At 41.3% G+C, this 22,533-nt stretch overlaps 1 protein-coding gene across 1 annotated transcript in view; it reads right to left on the reverse strand.

The window, feature by feature from the left end:
• The window catches only part of LOC141131268 (vomeronasal type-2 receptor 26-like), a 233,735-nt gene that overhangs the window by 32,770 nt on the left and 178,432 nt on the right, over positions 1-22,533 (reverse strand). Inside the window, exons 4-5 of the mRNA XM_073618775.1 lie at positions 12,650-12,883; positions 6,669-6,792 (exon numbers count right to left, since the gene is read on the reverse strand). Coding sequence (XP_073474876.1) covers positions 6,669-6,792; positions 12,650-12,883 — 358 coding nt within the window. The remainder of the gene's footprint in view (positions 1-6,668; positions 6,793-12,649; positions 12,884-22,533) is intronic.

Below are 22,533 nucleotides of genomic sequence, written 5' to 3' on the forward strand. Positions count from 1 at the left end.
CCGGGTCCTGCCCCAGGGGACATGGATCAATGCAAAAAAAAGTTTTAAAAACGGCCATTTTTTCAGGAGCAGTGATTTTAATAATGCTTAAAGTCAAACAATAAAAGTGTAATATCCCTTTAAATTTCGTACCTGGGGGGTGTCTATAGTATGCCTGTAAAGGGGCGCATGTTTCCCGTGTTTAGAACAGTCTGACAGCAAAATGACATTTGGAAGGAAAAAACCCATTTAAAACTACCCGCGGCTATTGCATTGCCGACAATACACATAGTTCATTGATAAAAACGGCATGGGAATTCCCCACAGGGAAACCCCGAACCAAAATTAAAAAAAAAAAATGACGTAGGAGTCCCCCTAAATTCCATACCAGGCCCTTCAGGTCTGGTATGGATATTAAGGGGAACCCCGGCCAAAATTTAAAAAAAAAATGACGTGGGGTTCCCCCTAAATTCCATACCAGACCCTTTAGGTCTGGTATGGATTTTAAGGGGAACCCCGCGCCAAAAAAAAAAAAAAAAACGGCGTGGGGTCCCCCCAAAAATCCATACCAGACCCTTATCCCAGCACGCAACCTGGCAGGCTGCAGGAAAAGAGGGGGGGACGAGAGTGCGCCCCCCCTCCTGAACCGTACCAGGCCACATGCCCTCAACATTGGGAGGGTGCTTTGGGGTAGCCCCCCAAAACACCTTGTCCCCATGTTGATGAGGACCCTGTGACCCCGCCCCCCTCTGTCGCACGGTGACTTGACGGGACTTCCCTGTGACGTCACGGGGAATGCCACAGGGAAGTCCCGTCATGTCCCGTGCGTCAGAGGGGGCGGGGTCACCGGGTGGACCCGCCCCCCGTTATTTAAGAACCATCAGACAAGGAGTCGCCGTCACACAGTGGGAGCCTCCCTCCATGCCAGCATGGGTGCGGAGCGGCCCGGAGAAGAGAATGAAGAAGAGAAGAAGGAAGAAGAGAAGAAAAGAAGAAGAGAAGAAGATGAAGAGAAGAGCAGGAGCCTCCCCCCATGCCATGGGTGCGGAGCGGCCCGAGGAGAAGAAGATAGAAGACGCCGCGGAGGAGATGCTGGACGAGAATGCCGGAGGAACAACCAGAAGAGCCAGAAGAACCAGAAGAAAAAGAATATGAAGGAAGATAGAAGAAAGAAGAAGCATTTAAATAAAGGAATTGTCAAAAACTGTCTCTTGTCATTTTTAACATTTTTGACAGTTTTTTAGTGAAATGGTAGGGGTAAGTACCCCCTTACCATTTCACACAGGGGGGGGCAGGATCTGGGGGTCCCCTTGTTAAAGAGGGCTTCCAGATTCCGATAAGCCCCCCGCCCGCAGACCCCCACAACCACCGGCCAGGGTTGTGGGGATGAGGCCCTTGTCCTCATCAACATGGGGACAAGGTGTTTTGGGGGGCTACCCCAAAGCACCCTCCCAATGTTGAGGGCATGTGACCTACTACGGTTCAGGAGGGGGGGGGCGCATTCTCGTCCCCTCCTCTTTTCCTGTGGCCTGCCAGGTTGCGTGCTCAGATAAGGGTCTGGTATGGATTTTTGAGGGGACCCCACGCGGTTTTTTTTTTTTTTTTTTGGCGCGGGGTTCCCCTTAATATCCATACCAGACCTGAAGGGCCTGGTATGGAATTTAGGGGGACCCCCAAGTCATTTTTTTTTTTTTAATTTTGGTTCGGGGTTTCCCTGTGGGGAATTCCCATGCCGTTTTTATCAATGAACTTCTATGTGTATTGTCGGCAATGCAATAGCCGCGGGTAGTTTTAAATGGGTTTTTTCCTTCCAAATGTCATTTTGCTGTCAGACTGTTCTAAACACGGGAAACATGCGCCCCTTTACAGGCATACTATAGACACCCCCCAGGTATGAGATTTAAAGGGATATTACACTTTTATTGTTTCACTTTAAACATTATTAAAATCACTGCTCCTGAAAAAACGGCCGTTTTTAAAACTTTTTTTTGCATTGATCCATGTCCCCTGGGGCAGGACCCAGGTCCCCAAACACTTTTTATGACAATAACTTGCATATAAACCTTTAAAATGAGCACTTTTGATTATTCATGTTCGTGTCCCATAGACTTTAACAGTGTTCGCGTGTTCGAGCGAACTTTTTTCCTGTTCGCATGTTCTGGTGCGAACCGAACAGGGGGGTGTTCGGCTCATCCCTAGCGGTGACGTACGAGCGCGCTGCACCCATTAATATAACTGAAGTCAGCTGATCCGCTTAGCCAATAGCGACAAATGCTAGGTAGTCACCATAGTAACTCCCAAGCTACGGAGCGCTGACAATAACAAGCTCCCCATTGAACCTGTCATAGTATAAGAATACTTATAAACAATAAATAAAATAGATCAAATAGATAAAAATAGAACACCGTAGCACCAGCATCCCTGTTCATTCCCTCAGACCACCCCAAATAATGACAAATGACAGATAAAATAACAAAATTAATCTACTTAGTGTAAAATAATGAAATATCATAAAAAAACATTAACGATCAGAAATAAAACAATTAATATCGAATTCGACATTTAAGCCCCGGGCACAAGTACCTTTGTGTCATGGATCCAATAAGATTCCCTGTGACTAATTTGTCACAGGAAATTGCCCCCTCTCCAGTGTTTGGTCACTCGTTTGATGCCCCAGAACTGGAGACATTTGAGGTTTTTATTATGAACCAATCTATAATGTTTCGATACATTGTGCATTTTTAATCCATTTTTTATGTTGTTTACATGCTCCCCCAGCCTTACGTGGAGGGGTCTTGATGTCCTCCCGATATATTGAAGGCCACATCCACATTGGAGCATGTAAACAACACCTACTGTCGCACAAGTGATCAGTTTATCAATCTTGTACTCCTTATTGGTAGCAGTTGCTCTGAAATTCTTTCTTTTTTTGAGGTTACTTTTAGAGTGCCTGCAAGCTGTGCATCAGCCACAGGCATAAAACCCAGATAAAAACGAGAATAATCTATTCTCAGATTACACCAGTGGGTCCACCACTCCCGGGGCAAGCCTGTCACGTAAGGAAGGTGCTTTTTTGTATATGAAAGCAGGGCGCTGTGGTAACAAAGGTCCCAACACTCTGTCTTGTTTCAGGATAAACCAATTTTTTTCAATAACTTTTTCAAATTTCTTGTGCTGGACATTATAATTCAGCACCATTCTGAAACACTAGTACTAATCTCTTTTACTTTATCAGTGATCAGTGATGCCCTGTCCAAGGAACGTACATGCTCAATATCCCTTTCCAAGGAGATCTTATCATAGCCTTTCTCTTGAAACCTGGAAGAGAGCACCAATGATTGGGAGATGAAATCATCCTCCCGTGTGCAATTATGCCTTAACCTAACGAATTGACCTCTGAGGATATTGCACAACCAAGATTTATGGTGGCAACTCCCCAGGGGTATGTAAGAGTTACGGTCAGTCGGCTTAAAGTAATTGCACAACCAGAAGCCATCCTTAACCTTATTAATCTCAAGATCAAGGAACACTATTTTTTCAGTACTAAAGTTCCATGTAAGCTGAATGTTCTTAGTATTGGAACCAAGGGTATGCATGAATAAATCCAAGCTACCTTGATCTCCTTCCCAAATGATGAAAAGGTTGTCTATAAATCTTTTATAGCACACCAACTCAGGGGGGCGATTTTTAAAGACAACGTCCTCCTCCCAGTGGGCCATGAACAAATTGGCCACACTGGGAGCAAAACGCGCTCCCATCGCAACACCCCTGGTTTGTAGATAAAACTGTTGGTTGTACCAAAAATAGTTCCTGGCCAAGCAGAAACTGTGACTCTTCAAAATAAACTTCTGATGTTGGTCTGCAAGATTAGAGAAAGACGACATGGCCCATTGTACCGAGGATAGCGCATCCTCATGCCCAATGATAGTATACAGGGATCCAACATCCGCTGTCACAAGGATACTGGAAGGAGAACATTGGACAGATTCAATAATTTGAATGATGTGCTTGGTGTCTTTAAGAAAGGCTGATGTTTTAGACACCAAGGGTTGAAGAAAGCTATCTATATACTGCCCTACCCTAGAGGAGATGGATTTGATACCATTCACGATAGGTCTTCCCGGAGGGTTGACACTATCCTTGTGAATCTTGGGAAGGCAATATATGATGGGAGTCCTGCAAAAAAGGGGGTCAAGATAACCTGCCTCCTTTTTATTAAGGAGATTGGTACCCTTTCCTTCCTCAATTAGCCAATGTAGTTCATCCTTATATTCCAACATAGGAACTTTGTTTAGTACCTTGTACTGTAAGTATCTTGATCACTTAATAATTTGTTCATTTCAGCTAAATACTTGGTTTTATCCTGAATCACCAACCCACCCCCCTTATCAGCGGATTAGTACTAGTGTTTCTAATTTCAGAATGGTGCTGGATTATAATGTCCAGCACAAGAAATTTGAAAAAGTTATTGAAAAAAATTGGTTTATCCTGAAACAAGACAGAGTGTTGGGAGCTTGGTTACCACAGCGCCCTGCCTTCATATACAAAAAAGCACCTTCCTTACGCGACAGGCTTGCCCCGGGAGTGGTGGACCCACCGGTGTAATCTGAGAATAGATTATTCTTGTTTTTATCTGGGTTTTATGCCTGTGGGTGATGCACAGCTTGCAGGCAATCTAAAAGTAATCTTAAAAAACAAAAGAATTTCAGAGCAACTGCTACCAATAAGGAGTACAAGATTGATCAACTGATCACTTGTTCGACAGTAGGTGTTTACATGCTCCAATGTGGATGTGGCCTTCAATATATTGGGAGGACATCGAGGCCCCTCCACGTAAGGCTGGGGAAGCATGTAAACAACATAAAAAATTAATTAAAAACGCACAATGTATCGAAGCATTATAGATGGTTCATAATAAAAACCCCAAATGTCTCTAGTTCTGGGGCATCGAACGAGTGACCAAACACTGGAGAGGGGGCAATTTCCTGCGACAAATTAGTCGCAGGGAATCTTATTGGATCCATGACACAAAGGTACTTGTTCCCGGGGGCTTAAATGTCGAATTCAATATTAATTGTTTTATTTCTGATCGTTAATGTTTTTTATGATAGTTCATTGTTTTACACTAAGTAGATTCATTTTGTTATTTTATCTGTCATTTGTCATTATTTGTGGTGGTCTGAGGGAATGAGCAGGGACGCTGGTGCTACGGTGTTCTATTTTTATTTATTTGATCTATTTCATTTATTGTTTATAAGTATTCTTATACTCTGACAGGTTCAATGGGAAATCAGCTTGTTATTGTCAGCGCTCCGTAGCTTGGGAGTTACTATGGTGACTACCTAGCATTTGTCGCTATTGGCTAAGCAGATCAGCTGACTTCAGTTATATTAATGGGTGCAGCACGCTCGTATGTCACCGCTGATGAAGTCCCGCCTACTTTATGGGATGTAGCACGTACGGACATCACATGATACGTTCGTGACGTCACCCGCGTCCTGATGCTGATTCCCGCAGACATGCCGTGTTTATGACTGCTTTTGATCCCTAGCACTGGGGCACAGTGCTACGCTTGTGAGTTTTTATTCAACTTTTAATAAACAGACGTATGGTTTTGAAATACAGAGAGCGCTAGATATTGCTTATTTTATTACATGCATGTGCTGATTGGAGCTGAAGAGGATCTCATATCCAGACTGTGCCTCCACTGCAAGTTTTTGATGTGTGCTTACTGACCCAGCAATGGGAATGTTGTATAAGACCTGACTGATTTACTCAGGGGTCCATTACATGAGGTGAGGGGCCAATCCTTATGCTGGTGGAGGGTGTCACAGAAGTCACCATTTATTGTGTAACTCTTCACTCTCAACACTGGAAGCTTATCAATGCTTTTTTGGACTTCTTTCACAAGTTTTATGGACGTTTTCAGTTCTTTTTAGTTTTAATTATTACTAGTTTAAATTTAAACGCTGTACTGCTTTTTATTTATTTCAGTAATACAGCACTACTCTGGTAATCGGGGTTTATTTTTATTTGTTTTTTGATGTTACAATGAAGATCATAATAACAGGAATGTTTTTATCTGTCATGAATGGGTTAACCAGTCATGAGAGCTGATTTACTAGTCATCTACGATTGACTACAGCTAATTTCATGGTACAGGGTGCGGTGATTGGCCCAGGTACCATGTGATAGCTGTGGGTCAATCACAGCATAGGCATTACAGCTGTTATAAATGAATTCACTCATGGCAGCTTTGTTGCCATTGTGATCATGTGATCACATAACGATATTGTAAATTGTGCATTCATGTACTGGTGTTTTTCAGCTCTGAGAACTTGTGGGTAAATCAATCATGCTCATTGCACCATAACAACCAATAATGCTCTGGGGCAGTAGGCATTGTCATTAGTTGCCATGATGTTGGCAGCCAGCCTGCCTGCAAAAATGGCAACTCATGATGCTAATTCAGAGCAGGTGACATGCAAGGCCACCCCATCATTCAGGAGTGGACGGAAGGGTTTCCCTCAATAGTGTAAGAACTTGTAGGCTAGGAGTAGTATTGCACCATCACACATGTTAGTTCCTTCACCACTAGAATATGATATACTCTGCTTTTGCACATCTGTGATTTTCAGTGTAAAGTTAAAAACCATTAATAACTAAAACTTTATATAAATAAGGTATACCAGTCATATTGGATATGTGCCCTACTGAACATGGAGCACAGTCATAGCAGCAAGAGTGGATTGAAGATCCTGTCTTTTTTCTGTATCCGGGCAAACAAGAGTCCATACACTTAGATTCCAGTTTCTAAAAGAAGTGAAAAAAAAATGAAGTCTCCTAGTGTTAAACAATATTGGAGATTCAATATTAGTGTGTTGCAAAATGTTACTGCATTAAGATAAAAAACATTTTGTGTGCAGTAGCCCCCCTCAGACCCCCTATAACTTACCTGAGCCCCATCTCAATCCACTGATGTTGCATGAGAGTCTTAGGCTTTTAGACTCTATGTTATGAAATGAGAAACTATCCTTTAAAGTGTTCAGACTGTTGGTTTACAAGTGAATCCATCTATACCCGTAATCCCACCACTGTGCTTTAGGAAATCAACAAGGACAAGGATTAAGTCCCATGATTAAGTCCTAGTGACGAAACATGTCAGGCGTGGCTATACGGCAATCTAGTACATGTGATGTAGGATGGAGTGAAGAGACACAGAGCATTGGGAAGCGGAGGATCGTTTCTAGGAGCGGGTGAGAGTATCGCCAGCATTCACACTCCCTGGGTCCACCACGGCCGCTGTTATTTTTTCCTACCACTGCATGGATTGTGATTTGCATTTTGCCTGCTGTGATATGTTTACATGTGAGTACAATGGTGATGGATTACTGAGATTTGAATATTTTTTTTTAATGGTATCACGCTATCTTCTTTTATTCACATGTGGAGCTACTACTTCAGAGAGAGTGCTTGACATATACACCATTGGATATTGGAAATCTGATTTTAACCCCCATAAGTGGGTTGAGGCAATTCTGGCCAAACACAAGAGTGTAAGGCTATAGCAGTTGGTGAGTGCGAATTTTTGAGGGGAGTGGAATCACGTCACTGAGGTGTGGTGGATGATTACAAGAATCACACTTTGTTTCTCATACAGGAGATCTTATCACTTTTTGGACTTTTGTCTGCACTGTATATGAACTGATTTTATGCGTTCAAAATCAATTTTTTGAGTAGTGATATATTCACACTTGTCACAGGGTGGAAATTATTTACTTTGGCATGTTATTTAAGTTATGTTCATATACTCAGTCTTTATATATTTTTTCACTCCACTGTGGAATTGATGATAGGGTCACTTTATCATCATCATTACACATTTTTATATATATATCATCCACTTATAGTTTATCATTATCACGGTAGCGCCACCATTCATTCTTATATTTAATAGAGGTTTGAATTCGGTTCACATATCCTTTAAAGTGGAAGCAAACTGATGGGTGTTTTTTCTATTTTAAACCTGAAAGGCAATGTCATAATGTGCTGGTGTGCATCGCATACTAGCACATTATGTGAAACTTGCCTAAAAAAAGAAGACTTCCACTGTCCCCGCTCATTGTACTTCCATCTTAACCCAGTCTTCCTTCCTTATTCATGGACTTGTGCCGTGTGAGTGACCAGAGCCGCGATTACATCAGTCCCGTGTGAGGAGGCAACATATGGCCTTTTAACCTCCTGTCAAATGCCCTATAAAAAACAATCAACCATGGATTGCTTTGCAGAAGGCACAGCTTGTGTGAATGAGCCCTTAGAACCATCTAAATAGGCCATGGCTTAGCACAGAACTAGGCAGGTATCATCAGATGGGAGCTCAATCAATGACACCTCCAGGAACTCCTAGTAACATCAGGAGGAACCAGAGGGAAAGGCCGTTGTTGCATATTCTTTTACATGAGTTGGGGGGGGGGGGTGTTAGATATATACATAAAAGGACATGAAAACTTTTTTTTTTATTATTATTATTATACAGTAAATGTAGACTTTTTGTAGACTATTTCCTTTTCTTAAGAGTACCTACCTAATCAGTCATTATATGGTGACATATTATTAAAAATGGCAAGCATAGCCAAACCTTTCTTGGCTGTACAACTCTTCTTTTACTAATATAATCCTATGACCCATAGTCATTAAATAACAGGCTATTGTCCTCTATCAGCTGCTGGGGGCACAGCTATGCCATTGCTGGCCAGGCTCAGAAAAGATGACCACAATATCGTCAGCATCCACCCGGCTGTTTGATTGACATCTGGCTGAGCTTTTCACTATGTGGCTGGAACCAGCCTCTCCCACCCTCTCCCCAGCCAGCACTCAATTGAACATTGGAGGAGCAAAGTAGTGGGTTGGAACTGACACTCATAGTGCTATGCTCCAAGCAGACCAAGAACTGAGCGATCAGGAAATCAATCATTCCCCTCTCATTTACAGTGGTGGCATGGGGCAGATGCAGTGTCACAAGAATGGTGCATCATAGAGGTGAATATGTATATTCATTTTTTTACCCATACATTTTCTTTTATATGCTGATTGGTTATAACACAAGCTATGCTCATGTCACCTCCCTAGCTCTGGAGGGGCATAAACAACCCTTTAAAAGCCTTTACAGGTTATTAGTTTAGAGTTAATCATGAATTATGCCTTTGAATTTTTGCTCTCACTCTGATGTTCATACATACCTGACATGTGTAGCAGAATGTATGTTTACATACATGTGTGTGCCCTAGGCTGCACATGTGCATTATAATGTGTACAGGGGTGCTTTTAATTTTTTTGTGCACTTTATTGCCATCACAAGGGGGCTAACAAGCCCCCTATGTAAGATAACAGGTTCTCTTTATGCAGACATCAGGGGTCTATATCGTTAATGTTTAACATGCCCCCACTGCAGCTGATCCAGCAAATATTGTGCCTGATTAGCTGCTTTCTTGGCTACAGTAGCCATAGAATGACAACTGTGAACCCAAAAGTGTTAAATAACGTTGATTCTGGGTTCATTAGTTACAGGGTGATCTCCTCCTGCAATGTAGTACATAGATGTTAGTGAAATGTCACATTGACATTTCAATAAAGTTTTAAAAAAAGTTCAAGGCACCACTGTCAAGAACACCGACCAGAGCAGACCATTTATGGAAAGTAAAACTTAAGTGTCAGAGGGGACCTTTAGGGTAGGGATAAATGTAATGCAAAGGAAAAACACATTTTACCTTGCACAAAGTGTCTGCTCTCATCAGCAGTGCCTTGTGCTTTAAAAGCACAGAGCGCTTTTTACCAAGAATCATTTCTGCCACTGGCGGAAAGAATGCTGACCAGATCACTTTGTGCAAGATAAATCAAAGGAGGTATAGGGAAGCGTTTGGGCAGATTAATATTTCCTGCATGGCATATTTTACCTTACATGAAATGTTAACCTGGCCTAAAGGTTTCTTATGCCAAGGGCCAAATCTAGCCTGTCTGCTGTTGGCATGCAATTAAAAATGTCAGGGTAACATAGGTTGGGAGGTCAGAAGGGCAGAGGATAGGCTCAGCAGTTTGTAGAGGACTGTACAAAGGACATTTATTTATAGGACAGTGTGCAGGGGACAACAGGGCAGGGGGTCAACAGGGCATAGGACAAGAGGTGGGCATGGCAAAGGATGGGAGGTCAGTACAGCAGTGTGCAGGATTCAGTACAGCAGAGGACAGGGGTCAGCAGTGCAGAGGACAGAGGTCAGTAGTCCAGAGGACAAGGTTTAGCAGGGCAGAGGATGGTGTTCAGCAGTGCAGAGAACAGAGGTAATTAGGGAACAGGACAAAGATCAACAGTCCAGAGCAGAGGACAGAGGTCAGTAGCCCAGAGGACAGTAGGGCAGAGGTCAGCAGTCCAGAGGACAGTAGAGCAAAGGACAGAGGTCAGCAGTCCAGAGGAAAGTAGGACAGAGGACAGAGGTCAGAAGTCCAGAGGACAGTAGGGCATAGGACAGAGGTCAGTAGTCCAGAGGACAGTAGGGCAGAGGTCAGCAGTCCAGAGGACAGTAGAGCAAAGGACAGAGGTCCGAAGTCCAGAGGACAGTAGGCCAGAGGAAAGCAGTCCAAAGTACAGTAGGGTAGAGGACAGAGGTCAGCAGTCCAGAGAACAGTAGGTCAGCAGGACAGAGGTCAGCAGGGCAGAAGACAGGGGTCAGCAGTCCAGAGGGCAGAAGTCAGCAGTCCAGAGGACAGAGGTCAGCAGTACAAAGGACAGAGGTCACCAGTCAAGAAGACAGGGGTCATTAGGGCAAAGGACATTGGTCAGTAGGGCAGAAGACAGGGGTCAGCAGTCCAGAGGACGGAGGTCATTAGGGCAAAGGACAGGGGTCAGTAGTCCAGAGGTCAGTAGGGCAAAGAACAGAGGTCACTACTTTGGCAGGACACACATAATTCTCCTCCTCCCCACATAGCACACACTTGTTGCAGAATTATCTTACAAACAGCCTGGAATATGCAGAGTGTACACAGATATACAGCCTAGAACTGCTCACTGTTTACACAAACAGAGCCTTGATATGCACACTGTATATACAAATAGCCTGCATGTGTGTGGAGACTGTATAGCTGCTGGGTGTAATCTTTTTTGCACCCTTTTCAAATTAGCTGTACTCACATGAAAGACTTTTTGCCCTCTGGATTCCCTGATGTGGAAAGCCTTTCTGTGTATCTATTTACTGAGATCCTCTTTTTTTTTTTACCTTTTTGGTGTGGGTCCTCTGGTGGGTTGGGTCTCCTTCCTCTGCCCCGCCTTTTGGTCATCGCTGGGGTGGTCACCCTCACCTCCAATATTCTGGACAGTCCAGGGTCAGCAGAGCCATCGTTCCTTGCTTTTAAACTCCTGATGTGACTTAACAAGATTACTGCTTTCACGTGTTATCATAGATACTTCTACCACTTTCCCCTGATGAAGAGGATCAATGCATGACCTTGAAACGCATTGGGTATCACTCTGTTCATCAGTACAAGAGTGATTTAAATCAGTGATTGTGATCTTATGATCAGCATGTTACACATTTCATATACATTGTATACTTGCAATTTGCTTGACATAGTCTATCCTATATCCTCCTTATTTTATATTTTGCATATTAAAATTATATCTTTTACTCATTAAATTTGTATACATTTGTTTGGAGTGATTGCCTTTTTCATTTTGTGGTTCATATTAGGGATGTGGGCAATTTCTCCTACACCCCACTAGAACTGAACTATTCTTTTTGGATGAGAGGAGCAGGGCAATGACGGGAGGGGGAATGCAACTAAAATCAAGGAGGGGGAGGAGGGAGCCCTCCCCAACACTAAGGATGAGCTCAGCTTCCTGGCGGGCGCGGGCACGTGGAGTTGCGAACACGCCTGAGCTCATCCTTACCCAACACCCTCCAGATCCTGACAAGCCTTTGACATTTTTTATCTCATACTCCCAGCAGTAGATTAGACGGCACATCATTTACCAACTGGCCAAGCAACTTCTGTTTCCTGTTTGAGGTCATATTACTATGGAAACAGAACTATGTGACCAACGTGCTTGTTCACGGCACAGCCACCTCTCTCAGGGAAGGAGGGACAGAGGCAAGGGGTGTGTTGGTGTGTTGCTGAAGTTGTATACACCCCCTGAGAACTTTTCAAACAGCAAATGGAATGTCATTGGGAGCTCCAGGAAAGATCAAGTGCATATGCTGGAAAAAACTAAAAGAGGTAGGAAAGTAAGATCAGCTGATATGTGATTAATGTAATATGTGCTAGTTATTTAACCCATCCCATACTTCTCCTTTAAGAGAGCAAAAAGGAGGAATAAGAGAGTATGGGTTATATACACTTGAAATCATTTTAACCTGAGGGACAGAAATCATTCCCCATAGAGAGTCCCATAGTCCAGGAGTATGAGTACAAAATTATTCATACAAATATTTTACTTTCTTGTTTCATTTCTGTTATTTATTCTATACTTATATGTGAAGGGCAGATAAGGCTAATATAATATTTGAAGCAATACAGTTCATGGGTGATGCTCACAAATGTCATTGCTTGACTATAATTGTTAAATATCTGTTGTGAAAACTGTACAATAGGTGACCAATGTCATGAAAAGTGAGTGCCTCACCGTATTATTTCCATAGTTCCATGTTATTTTGTCGGGGTCAATATGAAGTCGGTCTTCTTCTTTACCCCATGGTGTGTATGAACCAACATCAGTAAGGCTTATTCTAAGTTGGCGGTTAGACTTCATCCAATTTACTATTTTGTAGCTGGAAGGAAATTCACCATTTTCATCAAAGAAGGTCATTCTGTCTGCCGTCTTATATGGATTTTTTATTTGTTTCACATATTTATGCAACTGGAGGACACAAAACCTCAAACAAGTTAAAGCTGAAGTTTAATTTGTTTATATATTGCTTTTCCTTGTTTCTTCATCCCCTTTATCAACACTTTTTTAATGAAATCTTTCTGTTTATATTACATGCCTTATTTTAAATTCAATAGTTTTCATTGATTTTCAATAACATACAAAGATAACAAATATATCCAACTCAAAACAGCGTATACTTGTATGGAACAATGCTCGTTTAACAGAAGCATTAAGTACATAAGGTAAACGTATCTAGTGCAACACAGCACTGTAGAATATAACAATGGTGATGGGCCGAACACCCCTCCGCTTCGGTTCGCACAATAACTCCGGAACAGGGAAAATGTTCGGCCCCGGCTATGAACCCTATTAAAGTCTATGGGACCTGAACATGAAAGATCAAACATCCCAATTTTGAAAGCTTATATGCAAGGCTTATATGGGGGCCTGGGTACTGCCCTGGGGGGACATGTGTCAATACAAATCTTTTGTTTTTAAAAAGATCGTTTTTACAGTGATTTTAATGATGCTTAAAGTGAAACAATAAAAATGAAAAATTCCTTAAAGATAGTGCCTGGGGTCTCCTTAGCCTGCCTGTAAAGTGGTGAATCTGTACCATGTATAGAAGCTGCAGCCGCAAAACTGACAAGTTGAGTCAAGGTTGCAAGCCATTGCTGGCCATAGAAAAAAAAAACGGCGTGTACTCTCCTTTAATGATCAGACTTGTCCTAAAACACCCTTGCTGCACAACTATTCACTGGAAAGCTCATTGTATTGCTGCTTCTCCTCCCCCCAGCTCTTATGCATCGGAGAACAGAGGAAACGGAGGTAATGTGATCACTTATAAAAAAAAGGAAAAAAAGGTATTTATAATGTTTTTATTATATCTATACAACATGTTTTGCCTTTCATTTCTATTTTAAACTGAATGAGTTTACAAGGTGAACGTTTACAATCACTTTATGTCACAATACATAGTAAAACAGTATTTAGGCTGCAAACTGCGCAGCTCCATGGTAAGTACAGTTAAGCCTCATACACACGATCGGATTTTCTGCAGAAAAAAACTCGGACTTTTGTCTGAAGGCGTATGCCTGGATTTTGTCTTGCATACAAACGGTACACAATTGTCGCCCAACAAATACGAACGTAGCGACGTACTAGACATACTATGAGCCAAAAAAGAGCAAGTTCAATTGTCAGACGCCACCCTTTGTGCTCCTTCTGCTAATTTCATGTTAGTAGAAGTTTGGTGAGTGTTGATTAGCGCTTTTCATTTTGCGCTTTTCATTTCGCTCTTTTCAGTTAGTTTCTGAACGGTCGTTCATTAACCAGCCATGTTGCGGAATCGGAGCAGATAACGTGTTATTTATTATTAGCCTTGGAGTTATTGCTTTGACCCAAGTCCAGTCCAGGAACAGGAGGAGGAGGAGTTCTTGGACCATAAATTGGTTGCTTTATTAATCGTGATCAATTATGTCATATGGCTTTGCTGCGGGAGCTCCAGGAGAATAATCCAGATGTTTTTTGAATTTATCTCCGGATGACAGCACACATGCATGAGGCTTTTATTTTATTTTTTGGTTGAATAATGATTTGATTTGGTATATTTTCTATATTTTTGGATGCATACAATGCACCTTTTTTTCGTTAAGTTCTATTGGCAGACAGCATGTCTAACGTTATTTGTTTTCTTTTTTAATGCACAATAAAATAAAATGTGGAGAATTATACTTGGCTGTGTGTTTTACTTCAAATGACAGTTTGGGAGTAGGCAGTTACATTTTAAAAAATACAATGTAAAATTAACAAGGAACACCAACATAGTTTTATCTTTGATCTTAAAAACTGTGGGATAATGGTGTTGTGGTAACTTGCACCAAAAAAAAAAAAAAAATAAAAAACATCTGTCCTGCTTCTTAATATAGGGGTCAGAGTTGGTAAAAGCAGGGGTCCGTCATCCGGAGATAATTCCTGAAAATCATCCAGATTATTCTCCTGGAGCTCCCGCAGCAAAGGCGTATGATATAATTGGTCACAATTAATAAAGCAACCAATTTTTGGTCCAAGAAATCCTCTTCCTCCTGTTCCTGGACTGGACTTGGGTCAAAGCAATAACTCCAAGGTCAATAATAAATAACACGTTATCTCCTCCGATTCTACAAAATGGCTGGTTGACGAACGGCCGTTCAGAAATGAACCGAAAAGCGCGAAATGAAAAACGCGAAATGAAAAGCGCAAATCAACACTCACCAAACTTCTACTATTATGAAATTAGCAGAAGGAGCCCAAAGGGTGGTGCCTGACAATTGAACTACCTCTTTATCGGCTCGTAGTACGTCACTATGTTCGTGTTTGTTGGCTGACAATTCCTTCCATTTATATGCAAGACAAGTTCCTGGTCAACGCCCTTCGAACAAAAGTATGACATTTTGTCTGCGGAAAATCCGATTGTGTGTACGAGGCTTAAGGATAGGGTTGTGTTGGAAGTAAGATGTTAATGTAGCATATGCAAGGTAATTCTGAGTTGGAAGGAACAAGAATGTTTGAAACAATTTAAAAGATTTATATTTTCTTTTTTTTCTTTTTTTAAAGGTTTTTTTGGTGGTAATAAAAGAAAATACAAGGTAGATGAATACATTGGAGGGAGCGTTCTCCCTTCAATTGAGTTACAAACACATAGAACAGTATATTGACATCTAGCAAGTTACAATATAGATATGCCATACTGTATGTGATAAGGTGTGCATACTAGAGCAATTATGTTACCTCAAAAGATTTATATTTTCTATTATAGATCATGCCATCACTGGTGTAATTACTTACAGTGGGAAGTGATTAAAAGAAATGTGTTGGTTGAGGAATCTAAAAATTTCCGATGGTAAAGAATTACGAATCTTACGACCTTGGGGGTGTTTTAAGAAACTATTCCCGAGTTGCTGAGATAGTGGGATGGTTAGTATTGTAGTTGGAATTATTTGCAGAATAAGCCAATAAAAGATTCTTTAGAGTACCTGTGGTAACAAAGGCTTGCCCTATCACACTCCATTGCTTCACTGGAGATGGGAGGAACCAACATTTATCTTGGTCTAAATAGATGTCACAAATTAGTCTTTAAAGTGGTTGTAAAGTCAGAGGGTTTTTTCTTATTATATATATTAAGATAAAACACTTTCTGTGTGAAGTAGCCCCCCTCAGCCCTCCTAACACTTACCTGAGCCCCTTCTCCATCCAGCTATGTTGCTTGAGAGTTCTCCCTCCTCATTGGACAGCAGTGGGGTGCCATTGGTTCCCGCTGCTGTCAACCAAAGTCGGTGAACCAATGAGGAGAGAAAGGGGGCTGGCTGAGACAGGGCTCCATGTCTTAATTGACACACAGAGCAGCGGCTCGGCTTGGGTACCCCCATGGCAAGCTGTTTGCTGTGGGGGCACTTGGCAGGAGGGAGGGGTCAGGAGTGCCCACAAGGGACCCGAGAAGAGGAGGATCTGGGCTGCTCTGTCAAAACCACTGCATAGAGTGGGTAACTATAAAAAGTTTGTCCAGTAGGTCCATGCCACCTGCATTTTTATGTTTTATAAGGATGTTTTATGTGTGCACCTAGCTTTCTTTCCTTGCCAAACAAATTTAGACAACCTTCATTTAATGGTTTGTAGCAAGAGATATACAAATAAACTGCCCCTGAATCTCTCTTACTCCACTGCGCCAAAGAAATGTGCAAAGCTATATAAAAGATGTGTAAATGAATACAAAATATGTGTACATACACAGTGTACAGTGAAAAAAGCTGCCACTTAAATAAATACATAAACTGATCAAAATCCCCAAAACTATACCTCTCACACGTGTACAGATAGAGATAGCGGCGCTAATATAAATTGTGTAAAATAATGGGTCAGAGCAGTATAATGCCTATGATCCTCTACTTATGCATAAAAATATTAATAATAGTGTCATGAAAAATATTAATTTTATCATGAAAAGAAATTTCTTTAACACCCAGTGAAAAGTGTCACTATAAATAATAAATTACAAGAAATGAATGATCAAGTTCAACAGTTGTTTTTCAATCTTCTTGTGAAAAATCTTCTACTCTTCCACCACACCACCGTGATAGTGACACCACTCCCTCTAAAGAGCGCACTCACCAGATTGTATAGCCTCCCACTCTCGTGTTTGGCAAAACAGCAATTGAACCACACCTGGGTTGCATGTGATGAACCTTGACTCCAATCAAGCCAGCTCCATATGTGAAAAAATGAATAAAGTGCTCCACATAGCGTGATACCATTTTGACAGATTTATTAAAATCACTTCAAAACACACTTCAATGGTTACACTCACTTTTAAACTGAAACATAAAAGCCTTTAAAAAGAAATCCACAGCAAGCACAGCAAGCAACAGGATCAGTGATCCAACGGTGCACCAATAAAAATGAATATTAATAAGTTAAATTAAATTAAATTAAAATATTTTAATAAATTAAAAATTTTAAATTAAATTAAAATTTTTAATTTATTAATATTCATTTTTATTGGTTACTTTTCCACATTAGCACTGTAACTAGTGGTGGATTATAAGTTAGGATATGTCATATGTCATATATGGTAATGCTGGATGCAGCATTCTAACTACACACCGTAAAAATGTTTGGGATCCACTAATGCATTCAGTCTTTGTACCTGTGCTTCACGGTCAGGGGGACATGAAGTGTGAGCATGTGCAGAGCAGGAGGTCACATGACTGATGGTGATCACATGACTGATGGTGACCACATGACTGATGGTGACCACATGACTGATGGTGATCACATGACTAATCATAGATAATATATAAGGATTGATGAACCATCCGTGTAGCCAATCCCATTTGAAAAAGTCTATTCGACGAAACATGTCTTGGGCATGGTTACACGGCATTCCATCGCACTGACATTAGATGCCGCTGTCTGAGGAGGACTACACCGATCGGATGGCTGGGCCTTAGAAGGTTGGTTGAGAGATATACCAGTTTACACTTCAGGTCCGCTGTGACCGCGGTGCACCGTTGGATCACTGATCCTGTTGCTTGCTGTGCTTGCTGTGGATTTCTTTTTAAAGGCTTTTATGTTTCAGTTTAAAAGTGAGTGTAACCATTGAAGTGTGTTTAAAGTGATTTTAATAAATCTGTCAAAATGGTATCACGCTATGTGGAGCACTTTATTCATTTTTTCACATATGGAGCTGGCTTGATTGGAGTCACGGTTCATCACATGCAACCCAGGTGTGGTTCAATTGCTGTTTTGCCAAACACGAGAGTGGGAGGCTATACAATCTGGTGAGTGCGCTCTTCAGAGGGAGTGGTGTCACTATCACGGTGGTGTGGTGGAAGAGTAGAAGATTTTTCACAAGAAGATTGAAAAACAACTGTTGAACTTGATCATTCATTTCTTGTAATTTATTATTTATAGTGACACTTTTCACTGGGTGTTAAAGAAATTTCTTTTCATGATAAAATTAATATTTTTCATGACACTATTATTATTAATATTTTTATGCATAAGTAGAGGGTCATAGGCATTATACTGCTCTGACCCATTATTTTACACAATTTATATTAGCGCCGCTATCTCTATCTGTACACGTGTGAGAGGTATAGTTTTGGGGATTTTGATCAACCTTCATTTAATATCTATGAAAAAGGGTTTGTTAGTCGTAGAGCTCTAAAATGGTAAAGAATCTTAGGAAGCGTCATCATTAGGGATGGTCCCGATGTTTGAATCGAATGAAAGTTCAACTCGAACATCAGGTGGGGCATTTTGTGACAAATCCCAGTGCCACAGAGCACCCCATAAAGCACTGTGAGATCACAGTGCATTGATGGCTGCTGATTGGCCAAAACATGCACCTGACCTGTATGCTTTGGCCAAGCACAGTGCAATGTGCTGTGAGAGCTATGATTGGCCAATCATGGCTCAGGCCCCACACTATATAAGGCTACTTACAAGGCGGCCATATGTAGCGTGTTGTGAAGAACTTGAGATTGATTAGGCAGGTTAGTTAGTGGATAGAGCGTGTAGTCAGTGTAGTATATATATATATATATATAGAATGCAGTATATAATACAGTGCAGGCAGTGTACAGTATATAATACAGTACAGGTGGTTACAGTATACAATACAGTGCAGGCAGTGTACACAGTATATAATACAGTGTGTACAATATATAATACATTGCAGTCAGTGTACAGTATATAATACAGTGCAGGCAGTGCACAGTATAAAATACAGTGCAGTTGGTGTACAGTATATAGTACAGTGCAGGCGGTTACAGTATATAATACAGTGCAGGCGGTGTACACAGTATAAAATACAGTGTGTACAGTATATAATACATTGCAGGCAGTGTACAGTATATAATGCAGTTCAGGCAGTGTTCAGTATATAATACAGTGCAGGCGGTGTACAGTTCATAAAACATTGCAGTCAGTGTACAGTATAAAAAACAGTGCAGTCGGTGTACCATATATATAATACAGTGGAGATGGTGTTCAGTATACAATACACTTCAGATGGTGTACAGTATATAATACAGTGCAGGCAGTGTACAGTATATAAAACAGTGTAGTGCGGTGTGAAAAAAAAAATCCCCATGATGTCTGGAAGGCCACCAAGGAGAGGCAGAATCTCACAGGACACTAAAAGAGGGCAAGCAGCCTCTGTGTCTACAGTGAAAAGTGGTGGTCGCAGACATGGTACATCCTCTGCAGGTGGGGCACGCTTGTCCTTTTTTTCTGCTGCTGGTCATGTTATTGAGCCATAAAAGGCAGAAGAGTTGGTGGAGTGGATAACTAAGCCATCCTCATCCTCCTCATCCTCTGTTACCCAGGCTCATACTAGTTTGCTTTCCAACGCAGTTGGCAAAGCGGACTATTCCACCAGCTCCTTGACCACAGTTACTCCTTCCGTAGCCCCACCAACATGCACAGAGGAGTCACCAGAATTATTCGACCATAGTGTCGGTTACATGCTGCTGGAGGATGAGCAGCAATTTGAATGCTTCGATGTTGGTTCCCAGGTTGAGGAAGGGAGTAATGTAAGCCTAGAGAAAGGGGGTGCCACAGAAGCACAAGAAACTAGCAGTCATGTTCCCCCAGCTGCAGCATACTGCCAAGTTTGCTCCAATGACAAGGAGAAAGGGGATCATGAGGTTACTGACTGTACTTGGATGCCTGGGAGAAGATAGGAGGAAAGTGAGGAGGAGCAGGAGGCACAACTCAAATGAGGCAGGATGTCCTCCAGGGGCCAGCTTAAGGGCAGCCACCCTATTGCATCATACCACAGAGCTCCACAGATGCAGGGCACTGCTGACTCGCCCCTGACTTCCAAATGTTCATTGGTGTGGGCTTTTTTCAACACATGTGCAGTAGATCACATTGTTGCTGTTTGCAATCTCTGTTTGAAGTGGATCAAGCATGGCCAGAACACCACCCGCTTAGGCACTACATGCTTGGCAAGACATATGATGACCTGCCATGCAGTCCGTTGGGAACAGCACCTGAAAGACCCACATCATAAAAAAAGTGGACTTCTTCTTGCTCCTCATCTTAGATCTCAAACCCTACTATACCTCAAGTCCTCTCAAAAGCCTGAACTTAGAGGAATGAAGGTATAGTAATAGGTGCCACAAGTACTTGCAGCCAATCTTCTAGCAGTACACCACCTGTTGATTTCAGCAGGCAAATTTTGCTACCCTAGTTGCTGAACCATTAAAAAAATACTGTCCCAGCCATCCACATGTGCAGCGTCTTAGCTTGGCCAAATTGCTAGCACTACAACTGCTGCCTTTTCATCTGGTAGACTCCGCCCTCTGTCGTCAATTTGTGGAATGTGCTGTACCACAGTGGCAGTTTCCAAAAATACATTTCTTTTTACGTAAGGCCATTCCAACTCTCTACTGTCATGTGGAGGGCAATGTTTTGGCCTCGTTGGACAGGGTGGTAAGCAGCAAGGTTCATATTACTGCTGACTCATCGTCCAGCATGCATGGTCAGGTACATCACATTTCCTTTACGGCACACTGGGTAACTCTACTGGCATCTGGGAAGGATGCAGGACAGGGTTCAGTGTTGGAACTTGTTTCACCAACATGCCTCCAAAAAGTTGGTGGTGATTGTGCCACATCTGTCTGCTCCCCCCACCTCTTCTTCCTCCTTTATGGCCTCTTCTGCTGAATTGTCCTCTGAACCAGCAGTGCTCCCTAAGCATTCAAGGGGCTACGCAAGTAGTCAGGCTAAAAGATGCCATGCGGTGCTTCATGCAACTATGTTTCAAAAAATATATGGAACTGGATGGGACTTTAATTGTGCCTCTGAGAAGAGTAAACAAATGAAATACAATAACAAACTTATGAAAAAATAGACAATTTTATTTACTATAAAAACAGTTGAAAAATGTACATTACAGTTTGTACAATTAGGTTTGAATTCAGGGTGTGCAGATCCCCAACAATTAATAGAAATATGGCCTACACATTTTGCGGACAGTGACGCTTTGTCAGGGCCTTGAAGGTAGCACAGTATGACGTTGTGTGAATTCTACAGATGAAGCATCAATTAGTACTGTATAGATTATTTAATTACATAGATAAGAATTAAATACACACTGTATACAGATGTTAATGCATGAATCCTTACATAGGTATATATTAATAGCATGTCATCATAAATATTTATCAATAAAATGAAAATATTTGTAAAGCATTAAACAAACAAATACAGTTACATTTTCCTTGTCAAAAGAAGTTTATTGAGTATACAATGTTATAAAGATACATAAAGTAAGTTTACAAGGATCTATAAAGTAAGCTTATTGTTTTACAGTAGGGTTTATATAGGTAAATATCATGAAATTTCAAATATTAAACATTGGGTTCACATAAACCTAAATTAAAGATATATATCATTTCCTTAGTTACTTTTGTAGGTATTTAAATGATTTATACCTACTATACATATTGTTTACAAGTAGAGTGTATATAGGTCAAATAAATTCTGATAATGAGCTTTAATCGTAAGGTGGAGAAAAGGAAAGAGAAAGAAGAAAAAGGGTTGAAAGGTAGAGGTATGGTCCACAAGGTTGTTCTGCTCGTCAGTTTATTATTCTTTTTAGTTCTCTTTGAAGCCTTAGAATGGGTGACTCTGTAAGTCATTTAATCTGTTACCATGGCAACAGAGTCATTGAAGTTTGACAGGAACTGTTGTTTTATCCAAGGATGCCAAAGTTTTTCAAATTTTGGAATTTGATTTTGATCGATGGCTACCATCTTAGCATGGGACATTGTATTATTCATTCTGTGAATTGTTTCTGCTAGTACCAATGTAGGAGATTTCCATGCCTTGGCCACTGTTTGTTTTGCAGCCGTTATTAGTTGGATCATAAGTTTGAATTGAGAGAGTGTTAACCATTCCGGTTTTAGATTAAGTAAAGTTAAATATGGATCTGGTTGTATTATTTTTTTAAATACTTTAGATGCAATCACAAAGACTTCCTTCCAGAAGGTTTGGATTACTGGGCACGTCCACCATATGTGTAAATGTGTGCCTATTTCTGGGCATCCTCGAAAACAAAGAGCTGAGGTATTAGGTGAATATTTTGCCAT

Source organism: Aquarana catesbeiana, linkage group LG01, assembly GCF_042186555.1.
Source record: "Aquarana catesbeiana isolate 2022-GZ linkage group LG01, ASM4218655v1, whole genome shotgun sequence".
NCBI lineage: Eukaryota > Metazoa > Chordata > Amphibia > Anura > Ranidae > Aquarana > Aquarana catesbeiana.